General features: G+C 37.9%; 1 protein-coding gene across 5 annotated transcripts in view; it reads right to left on the reverse strand.

The window, feature by feature from the left end:
- The window catches only part of LOC137982486 (protein kinase C-binding protein NELL2-like), a 37814-nt gene extending 26332 nt beyond the window's left edge, over positions 1-11482 (reverse strand). The window contains exon 1 of one of the 5 annotated variants that reach the window (XM_068829583.1): positions 10522-11482. Coding sequence is in view for 4 of the 5 variants with exons in the window: in XM_068829582.1 (XP_068685683.1) it covers positions 9550-9622 (73 nt within the window). In the remaining variant the exon portion in view is untranslated. Of the gene's footprint in view, positions 1-1178; positions 1362-5287; positions 5389-9549; positions 9690-10521 lie in introns of those variants that run through there. The other 4 variants (XM_068829582.1, XM_068829580.1, XM_068829581.1 and 1 more) reach the window with 4 other exon arrangements.
- Between the last annotated feature and the right edge of the window lie 227 nt (positions 11483-11709).

Below are 11709 nucleotides of genomic sequence, written 5' to 3' on the forward strand. Positions count from 1 at the left end.
CGGATGGTATACCGTCATGGTATCATTAATTAATTTGAACTTCTTTCCTATTGAAGTTGGAAATCTAACTCATCTTCTTTGTCATTCATCGATATAAGCTCTAAGGAGGGTGATAATTAACTATTCGTATCCTATTGATACCAAAAGAGGAAAATTTAAGGTATCCGAATAGATCCTGCTACAAGGTTTCCCGACCGTGGTTGACATGGTGAATTTCTCTTAGACAATTTGAACTTCCAAACCGACTTAGGTTCATTGAATTGTTGAAAAACGCTATACTTTTACATAGTATACTTTTTGCGTACCGAATTGCTTAGGATGAATTACAACAGCCCCTCCCTGGAGAGCGCTAACACCAAGCTCTCTTCCCCGTAAAAAGGGCGAGTGCCCCTTAAGCGGCCAATGTCTGACTTCTAGTGTCGTTTATCAGGCAAAGGTTAGAAGAAAGGACATTGACAAATTTGAAACATACGTAGGCCTGACGGCAGATGACTTTAAGACACGTTATAGAAATCATAAAACATCTTTCGAAAATAAGACCTATAGAAATTCAACTGAACTCAGCAAACACGTGTGGTCGCTAAAAGATAACAACATAGAGCATGAAATTACATGGCAAATTGTTTGCCGCGCTAAACAGTATAGCAGTTCACCTAAAAGTTGTATTTTATGCTTGAGCGAGAAATTTGTGATTATCTGTGAACCGGAGCGATGTATATTGAACAAAAAAAACGAGTTAGTATCATCATGCAGGCACCGAGCGAAGGCGCTACAACAGAACAATTAACTTAGCACCTAAACAGCAACATGTATGTAAATTTACGTAGTGTTTGTGATATAAAAATTAGTGCGCAGCAGTGTGAATAAAATCCCTGAAGAGTGAGGCTTTAATGCTTGCGAAACAGGCCTGTGGGGCAATTATGGTGTAGCTGTGTTTTAATTCGCACAGCCCTCTCTCTCTCTCTCTCTCTCTCTCTCTCTCTCTCTATTTATATATATGTATGAAACAGGCGTGGCACAATTGGTCGGGCAATGTTCGTGTGTCGGTAGTTTTTCACTTCATGGTGACGGACTCTCTAGCATCGAGACGCCTCTTTCTTCAAGTATGCAAGCTGATAACACCTGCTCTTACTATTAAGTAGAAAGTACATTCTTCAAAAATACAACTAAAAACGTACCGTCTGGACAGGTAGAGACAACGTTGAAACCGAACAGGAGAAAGGCAGCATACAAACACAACACGGGGCCCATGGCCTTGTGCTATGATCGCAGATATTCGGAGACTTAGAAAGGATAAAGAAATGAAGTCATTTCACTTGCCGTCGTACAGCTTTTGTCAAAATGTTACGCCAGTCAAATATTCATTAGACGTCACAGCTTTGAGTTTGAACCAATGAGAAGTGGTAACTTTGAATAAGGTTGAAGTTTATTTAAAGAGACTCTCTTTCCAGCAGATATCCATATTAATTTGTTAAAGAGTGGTTGTCTTAAATTTTTCATGTCCGGATAATCGTTTCTTCCAAATTCCTTGGTAGCAAATTGGAGGTGAATTATTGGCTTCCATTTTTTGCACACGCGGTCTTTAGAAGGCTTGTTTTTTTCGATGGATATTCTTGCGTTGTTAATATATATACACTATTCTGTTGAAAAGGTCGGGTTTCTGTGGATAAGTTATATTCTTAAATACAATCTTACTTTAATAACTTTAGTTCTGACGAATAAATTAAAGTTTGAATACATTAACTATATGCTAGGAGTAAGTCTGATTTTAATTGAAATTGACTTCTTTATTGGCGCTACATTACAAAGAAAACAAGTGCAAGTTAACCAATATCGCAGAGCGGTGCGAAGAATGAGAAAAAATCTCTTCTTGTTTCTTCCTTTGCAGCGAAATATCTAGATGGATAAGACGCTGTAAGAGAAAATTCCGTTTTCATTGACAGAAGTAACTGCATTAATGATTCATTATTAGCTTAGAGGCAATATTAGTTTTTGTTTGTCGTGGAACACTTTTGATTGTTTAAAACTGTATAAAATAAGAAAATTTCGGTACTCAGAGCGCAGTTAAAAACTTAAAATTGGGATATTTCGTTCGGATCCACCGAACATCGTCAGCCACAATGCAAATTTAAATGTTAAGAAGGGTTATATAATGATCTCGAGGGGGCTAGGATGGTGTCATAGATGCTGGCTAATTCGAAGCCATTGTCTCTGTTCAAAGACGGCTTACGTAGTCTTATCTCAATTGCCTCCCTTATGCGGCTTTTGACTGTGTTATTCTCCGTGGCAAGAACTTTTGTTTTGCTGGAATCCACTGAATGACCCGTGAACTTGCGATGTTCATGAACAGCTGACGAATTCCTAGAAAGATGTTCCTTAACTCGAGTTTCTAATAGCGGAGAAGTTTCGCCCACATAACCTTTGTCACATTGTTCGCAATGGATCGGAATATATCGGAATACATCCTGTTGCAAGAGTTCCCGACCGTTGACATTGTAAGTTTCTCTCAGACAATTTGAAAAAAAAAAAAATCATCCGTTCTCCAAAGTGAGGTAGGTTCCTTGAATTTTTGAACAGCCCTACATTATACATAGGGTACCGTTTTTGTACCGAATTGCGTAGGATGATTTTCGGTTATCTGGTGGGTTATACTTTATTTTACAGATGAATCTCCAATCTGGGATGGTATCCCCAAATACCTGGTTGAAGGTCTGCAGCGTGTGCAGATTCGCAGCCTTTCAATTACTGGCATTCCGAAGACTAGACTGCAGAGATGCAGCTTGTAGGCGAGAACTCGAGAAAATTTTAATGATACGAACTGTCCCAATTACTCACTGATATCAATGGATACGACAAATAGTCAGTCATTGTACTCGAGCGATGGATCGTGTTAAGGTCCCATACTCTCGCACTGATATGTCCTTGTGCCAAGGGCTAGTTGCATTAAAAAAAAAAAAAAAGTGATGTTCTCCTGGGATTTTACTCTGCGATACCCAAAGTATTTTAATTGCACTTTGCCTTTCATATTTTTCATGTTTTAATTTTATTATTCTAAATTCATCGTACGTTGTTTTTAATGATGGATTAATAAAGCTAATATTATTGAGGGTTATGCACAGCTGCCGCAACCAATGACTCCGTTCGAAGGCGGTAAGTTAAGTTAACTGAGACGGGTTTGGAAAGATTCTAAGAGATAGGATAAGACGCTGTAAGAGAAAATTCCGTTTTCATTGACATACATATGTGCAGTAATGGTTCATTATTAGCTTAGAGGGAATCCCAGGATTTAATATCAATTTTTGTTCGTCGTGGAGCACTTTTAATGGTGTTTTTATTTTTACAAGAAGGCGCAGCCATTGATATCACCTTAAAACTTCTTGAATTTCGTTAAAACATTAAAACGTGCAGGCGGACTAGCTTCATACTGCTTCTCGAACACGGGTCCCTTAAAATTATCACACAAGGAAAACTTGACTACCAGTTTTGGTTCCAAATGCAATTTGGTTTTAGTCCACCTTGTTTACGAAACTTTCACCCAAGGATTTTTATTAAGGTGCGTTTATGGAATTAGACGGAGTTATAGGGGTAGGCGGGAAGGGTTTGACTGCCTTAAGTCTTTGCTCCACGATAGTATATAGTACTTAAAAAATAATGTACAGTCATGGTATAATTATATTAATTTTTACTTCTTATTAAAGTTGGGAATCCGAGTCATCCCTGTCATCCAGCAAGAGTTTGGTTGAAATTGTCAGTTTCTCTAATTCAAAATTTCATCCCCCAAACTGAGTTAGGTTCATTGAATTTTGACTGAACAACGGTACACTAAGCGATATTTGAGGGATAAGTCTTTTCACTGGGTACTTTTTGCGCACCGAATTAAATAGGATGGTTTTCGGTTATCTAGTGGGTTGTACGTTATCTAAAGGGTGGTGCACAGGTACTACGAATGATCTGTTCGAAGTCGGTAAGTTAAGTTAACTCGGGATCCTTTTTAGTTCGGTTTACGAGCGTGAAGCAATAACACCATGAATTGAACCGGAAGATAAATAAATAGCGAAAGTTAAGGTTCACAGCAATTTGTAACCAAGTTGAAAATAAATCACAGGTTAATGCTGCTCTGGCTTTAAAAATTTGAATGCTGCTTAAAACACGAAAGTTGCCAAAGAACCCTTCCAGGCGCGGTCATATTTTTGCCAAACTTAAGTATCCCGCACCGAGGGAAGAAGAAATTGACGCCTTTTACTCTATCTGGAGCAATTTCGACTGTGATCGTGAGAACATCGGAAACCTTAAATATCGGTTTGGCGCACTTTTGGAATAACACCAAAGGCGTTTTTTCTTTGCAAAGAGAATTCAGCTTTGTCCGAGCATAGAAGGATGTCACATGGCCCACGCTCCTTTGAGCTGTGTTCATCTGGCGGCGCTATTTGCATCTTCTTTAAAAGAACGACTCTCATTGCTATTAATATGTACACTCTTTCCTTTTTTAAACAAATTTGTAGCTTATATTCGCTGTGAGTTGTCCTATCCCGCGTCTTCTACCGATCAGTCCTGTTTTTTTTTGCCCTAAGACAGCTACAGCTTGACATATTTAGGACAAGTACAGAAAAACAACCGTCTCTAGTTTGTTCAATAGAGCATGAAAGTGGCTATAAAGTGGCAATTGCTTCAATTGTCCAGTTAAGTGCGAGGATCACACAGTTCTTTTGTCTAAAAACCCTCACTTCAATTATATATTCCTTTTATTCAGTGCATGAAAGTGCCGGCCCTGAAAAGATCAGATAGTGGTATTAATCCGTTGGCAACACCAAAACATGGTTTCATCAAGCTTTTATCTGAAGTGACTCGTCTTAAATCGGTAATATTCTTGGTTTCCCCCATCACTGGCCATGGTTTAATTAAACAAAATCAACTGACGACTTTGGACGTTCTTGCGAGAAAGGTAGACATGGAACACTTCATATCAGCTCTTTCTTATACACTTAACTTATTCGCGAGATGCAGTTATCAATAAAGCTATCGAGTTTTTAACTAGATCGGAGTAGGTTAGATGTATATATATATATCTGAAGCAGTCGTGGCACAATTGGACGGCAATGTTCAATTAGGCACTAGTAGTTTTTTTACAAGCTTCTGTGCAATTCCTTAATGCACATGTTTTTCACTCTATGGTGACAGTCTAGCTCTAGCATCAGGACACCTCTTCCCTCACGTATGCAAGCTGATAACACTTCCTCTTATTATTAAGTAGAAAGTAAGCCCTTTAAAAATAAAAATAAAAACGTACCGTCTGGACAGGTAGAGACAATGTTGAAACCGAACAGGAGAAAGGCACCATACAAATAAAATACGGCGCCCATGGCCTTGTACTATGATCGCAGATATTCGGAGACTTAGAAAGGATAAAGAAATGAGGTAAAAATTTACGTACTTGGCCGCAGATCGAGTGTCCTTTAAAACGCCAGTCAAATGTTTATTGGACGTCACAGCTTAGAGTTTGAACCAATGAGAAGTGGTAAATTGGAATAAGGGTTGAAGTTTATATGAAGAGACCCTATTTCCATCAGATATCCATGTTAATTCTTTAGAGAGTGTTTGTCTTAAATTATTCGTGTCCAGATAATCGTTTTTTCCAAATTCTTTGGTAGCAAATTCGAGGTGAACTATTTGCTTCAATTTTTACTCACAAGGTCTTTACAAGCCTTGTATTTTTCGATGGATATTCTAGTCTTCTTGTGTTTACTATGTGCTGAAAAGGACGGGTTTCTGTGGATACTTTATATTGTTAAATACAATCTTACTTTGCTAACTTTAGTACTGAAGAATAAATTAAAGCTTTGCAAATAACTTCGCGTTTTCTCGAGAAATACATTAATTATATAGCTGAGATTACGAGCCAATCTGATTCTAATTGCAAATGACTTCTTTATTGCCTTATATTACAAAGAAAACATTTGCAAGTTGACCAATATTGCAGAGCGTGCGAAAAACGAGAAAAATCTCTTCGTAGCCCTTCCTTCGCACGGAAATATTTAGATGGGATAAGACGCTGTAACAGAAAATTCCGTTTTCATTGACAGAAATAAGTGCACTAATGGTTCATTATTAGCTTAGAGGCAATGGTAATTTTTGTTTGTCGTCAAACACTTTTATTGGTATTTTTATTTGTTCAAGAAGGCGAAGCCAATGATATCACCTTCAAACTTCTTCTTGAGTTTCGATTAAAAATTAACGCATACCGGCGGTTTAGCATCATATTTCATCTCCAACACAGCTAGGTCTTTTAAAATGTTATCACGCAAGGAAAACTCGACTATCGGGTTTGGTTCCAGATGTAATTTGCTTAAAATCCACCTCTTCAGAATTCCGAGACTCAGACGGGGTTATAGGTGCAATACGGGGGAAGGGCTTGACAAGATTAAGTTTAAGTCCTTTTTCCACGATAATATATAGTGCTTAACAGATGGTATACCGTCATGCATGATATAATGAATTTGAATTTCCTTCTTATTGAAGTTGTAAATCTCACTCATCTAACTTGCCATTCAGCGATATAAGCTGTAAGGAGGATGATAATTAATTATTCGTATCCTATTGATACCAAAAGAGGAAGATTGAAAGTATCCTAATAGATCTTGCTACAAGGGTTCCCGACGGTTGACATGGTGAATTTCTCTTAGATAATTTGAACTTGCAAACCGAGTTAGGTTCATTGAATTTTTAAAAAGGGCTATACTTTACATAGGATACTTTTTCCCTACCGAATTGCTTAGGATAATTTTCGGTTATCTGGTGGATTATAGATGCATCTCCGATCCGGTCTGGGATGGTTTCCCTAAATACCTCTCTGAAGATTTGCAGGGTGTGCAGAATCGCAGCCTTTCAATTATTGCCATTCCAAAGTAATCTACTCAACCTTGAAGAGCACAGAGATGCAGCTTCTAGGCGCAAACTCGAGAAAATTTTAATGATATGAGCTATCCCAATTACTCACTGATATCACAGGGACGGTGGAGCCGGGGGTGGGGGGGGGGGGGAAAGAGGAAAGAGACTTGGTTTTCTTTAGCCCCCCAATTTAGAGCCAAAATAAATAAGAAATTAAAAATGATTGAAAAAACCCATAAAACATAGAAAAGAAAACTAACAGAAGGAAAAGCGAAACAAAATGAACAAAGCAACCAATAAGAAATAAAACAACCCCAGCGTCAAGATTTTAAAAATTTCTGGCGGAGAATTCCCCCCGAACCCCCTGCAATCCCCAGTACCAGATATGTTCCACCGTCCCTGTATCAATGGCTACGATCAATAGCCATTGCACTCAAGCGATGAATCGCTTTAAGGTACCACAAATTCTTGTGTTCGCGTGAGTTTTTAGTGCGATACCCAAAGTATTTTAATTGTACTTTTCCTCTTATATTTTTCATGTTTTACTTGCTTTTATCTAAATTCATCGTATGTTGTATTTAATGATGCATTAATAAAGCCAGTATTATTACAGAGGGTTACGCACAGTTGCCGCAACGAATGACTCTGTTCGATCGCGAAGGCCGTAAGTTAAGTTTACTCAGACAAGTTTCGAAAGATTCTAATAGATGTGATGAGACGCTGTAAGAGAAAATTCCGTTTTCATTGACAGAAATATGCACACTAATGGTTCATTATTAGCTTAAAGGGAATCTGCGGTTTTAATATTAATTTTTGTTTGTCGTGAAACACTTTTAATGGTATTGTTATTTGTTCAAGCAGGCGAACATATTTGTTCAAGCAGGCGAAGCCATTGATATCACCTTGAGACTTCTCCTTGAATTTCGATTAAACATTAACACATGCCAGCGGTCTAGCTTCATATTGCTTCTCCAACACAGGTCTTTTAAAATTATCACGCAAGGGAAATCTCGTGTACCCTTTTTTGGTTCAAGACTTTAATTTGCCTTTATCTACTTCTTCAAAATCCCGAGACTTCCACTGAAGTATTTCCCGTGAAGAAATGGTTCATGCATAGCGTGCGTCTATTGAGTTAGACGGAGTTATGAGGGCTCGCGGGAAGGGATTCACTGCCTTGAATTCTTTTCCCACAATATAGTACATGGTACTTAACAAATAATGTACATTCATGGTATAATTATATTAATTTGTACTTCGTATTAAAGTTGGGAATCTGTCTCATCTCCCTTGTCATTCAGCTATAATATATCGTTAAAGATACTGTTGCACGACTTCCGTTGAAATTGTCAGTTTCCGGTCCTTGTCAAAAATTCTTTTTCCAAACTGAGTAAGGCTCATTGAATTTTTGACTGAGAAACGGTGAAGTCAGCGATATTTCAAGGATATATCTTTACACTGGGAACTTTTTATGCACCGAATTACGTAGGATGGTTTTCGGTTGTCTAGTCGGGTTGTGCTCAGTTACTACTAATGATCACTTAGAAAGCGGTAAGATAAGTTAACTCGGTATCATTTTTAGTTCGGTTTATGAACGTGAAGCAGTAACACCATGAATTGAACCGGAAAATAAATAAAGAGCTAAAGTTAAGGCTCAAATCAAGTTGTAACCAGATTGAAAACCAATCGCAGTTTAATGCTTAGACTACTCTGGCTTAAAGAAATTTGACTGCTGCTTTTAAGAAAGATGCCCAAGAACCGTTCCAGGCGCGATCATATCTTTGCCAAACCTAAGGATCCCGCACTGAGGGAATAATAAACGCCCTTTACTCTATCTGAAGCAATTACTGTGACCATGAGTACATCGGACACACCAAATGTCAGTTTCGTGTACTTTTTGAAAAACACCAAACGGCGGTTTTTCTTTGCAAAGAAAACTCTACTTGTCAGAGCACGGACGTTTGGCTCATAAATGCCACCCATGCACACTCCTTTGGAACGTGATGATAGCGGCGTTGTACCTGACACCTTTTTTCATCTTATTAATTAAAAGATAAGGACGCTCATTGTTTCTTATACGGACTTTCTTTCCTTTTTTAAACAAGTTTGTAGCATATTTTAGTTGTCTTATCCCCCGCGTTTTGACGATAAGTCTGGTTTTGTACTTTATGAAGAAGCATAATTATTTTCATAAACACTAAATTGATTCTGGGGTTAGAAACAGGAGCTCCACTTTTAGGTTTGACTAAATCTATGTAATATACTTAGTTACTCCTATCACTATCCGTGCTTTAAACAAAATTCAATTGGCGATTATCGGCGTTAAAGCTAGCGAAAATGGTAGAGATGTTATCATTAACAGTTCTATCTAAGACCCATTACTTATTCGTGACAATCGATCCATGCAGCTATCAATTAAGCTACCGAGCTTTTAACGAGATCGGAGTAATTTCGATATATATATAAAGCAAGCGTAGCACAATTGGACGGCAATATTCGTGCTGACCCAGGAAGTGCTTCGCAGGCTTCTGTGCAAAGCTCTTCACTCCGCGGTGACGATTTGTTGAGTGGCATCAGAACACTTCTTCCTTCACTATGCAGCTGTTAACACCTACTCTTACTACTAAGTAGAAAGTAAACCCTTCAAATATAAAACTGAAAACGTACCGTATGGACAGATAGAGAAAACCTTGAGACCGAAGAGGAGGAATACAGCATACAAATAAAACACGGGGCCCATAGTCTCGTTCTTTATGATCGCAGATATTCGGAGACATATAATTAAAAAAGGAAAAGAAATGAAGTCACTTCACATGATGGACAGCTTCTCCTCTAAAGCACCTGTCGAGTATCCTTGTACGTCACAGCTTTGAGTTTAGACCAATGAAAAGTGATAACTTGGAAGACTGGTTGGAGTTTATTTAAAGAGACTCTCGTTCCAGCAGGTACCCATATTTTAAAGAGTTGTTCTCTCAAATTATTAATTTTGTTTTTCAAATAGTTGTTGCTTCCAAATTCTTTGGTGGCAAATGTTGCTCTTTCGGTATTAAGTAGGTTTGTATTTTTCGGTGGATCTTCTTCATTAATGAGTTAAAGCCTAACAGGCAACTGTGAGTTTTCTTGAGATATATGTTAATCATATAGCTGAATTTTCGAGCAAACTGATTCTAATTGCAAATGATTTCCTCACTTGTTTACAATACAAAGAAAACAAGTTAAACAATATTTTAGCAGCAAAATGAGGAAAATCTCTTCGTGGTCCTTCCTTCGCTTAGAAACGTTGCTTAGTAGGCTATATTGTGACAATCCTACTTTGCAGGTGAAGTGAGTGACAAGAAGTGAAATATATTAGCCACTTCCGTCTGTCTTTATAAAGGGAGCCTGAGTAGTAGGACTTCCGATGCATGGTCGACGTTGGATGCCACCGTTTGCCATGGTGCTATTAAAGTTCGAAATGAAAGCTGACATGCTCAGTATAAGAGATATGAAAAGCCAATTTGACAAGTCCGCAAATTGAAATAACCCCTTTATCAACAATGCATTTTTATACTTGTCATTTACATTTAAACTTAGATAAAAAAATCGATGTACAGAGCTTCAAATAGTTATTCTACGTTCCCGTGGTAAATGTTCACTTACCGGTAGTTAAACTTTGAGTGCGATTGTGTATTAGAAGTTGTTAACAAGGTTGAAGGAAGATCCCAGTACTGGAAGAATCCAGGAAAGTAGGTTATTACAGCGGCATATGTTCTTATTTAAATTTACATACACTAAGTGTGCTTGGTCCTAGCCTGTTATGCTAATATTGTTGTTTCGAACTTCTCCTTCCTCTATGTCAATGACCTGTATATCGGACAACCAAACAGTGGAATAAACGTGTAAAGTTGTGTTTGAAACCTTCAGTGGTGATTGTAACATTGTCATCTTAGCTATGACTTCTGAAAGCCGCAATACCGTTCTTTCTTTTTTTAAGTGCACATGACTAGAAATTTCACTACCATGTTTTTTTTAAAATCTAAAATGTAATGTTCTAAGGAACATCTCTGTACAAAAACAATTTAATTTCTGCTCCGAGAACATATCTAAAATACGAAGAAACCTCGCGTATTTTTGAGGAAAATATGAGACAAAGGACTGCGATCGAGTCGAGGATTTTGATGTCATCGGTTGCGTAAACTTGCAACTTGTGCAAGGATTCAGTGCGGTTGTGAGCGTATTTTACCCCTACATTTACGATTTAAAGCGCACACAGCAATATAGAGTATTCCCAGATCTTCTCTACTGGCAGCTGTAGTCAAGTTATTTAACGAAGAATAACATTTTGGTATGAAATCCACATCGGGCGAAATCTTGCGGTCTGTGTTTACATCACTCTTGAGCCCGTCATTTTCCCTTCACTTGTATTTTCAGTTCTCGGTATCCAGATTACAGCTCTCCTCCTCTGTGGTCTCAAGGATCTCTCTGAGGATCTGAGTTAATTATCCATTTGCGTGCATCTACTTGTTAAAAGACGCGAGCATTCGAAAGTTCGATGACTAGATGGTTTTCGCATATTCTAAAATCAAAACCGTGACGTCTTCCAGATTTTTATATATGCAACGTTGAAGATGACCTAGAATTAAATCTTTGTACAAGTTACCAGTTCCTTAACGTTTTTGGTTTTGAAAATACAGCATTTTAAATTTCCTTATTGTTACTTGCGTCACACCAAACAATGACATCTGTTTTGATTGGAAATACAAAATGTCTCGTTATGATTCTCCGCAGTTTGAGCGTTTCAAGTATATTAGGTGTTTAAAACTCATGTGTACTGTCTCGCAAGTGAAA

This window comes from Montipora foliosa, chromosome 13 (assembly GCF_036669935.1).
Source record: "Montipora foliosa isolate CH-2021 chromosome 13, ASM3666993v2, whole genome shotgun sequence".
In the NCBI taxonomy this organism is placed as follows: domain Eukaryota; kingdom Metazoa; phylum Cnidaria; class Anthozoa; order Scleractinia; family Acroporidae; genus Montipora; species Montipora foliosa.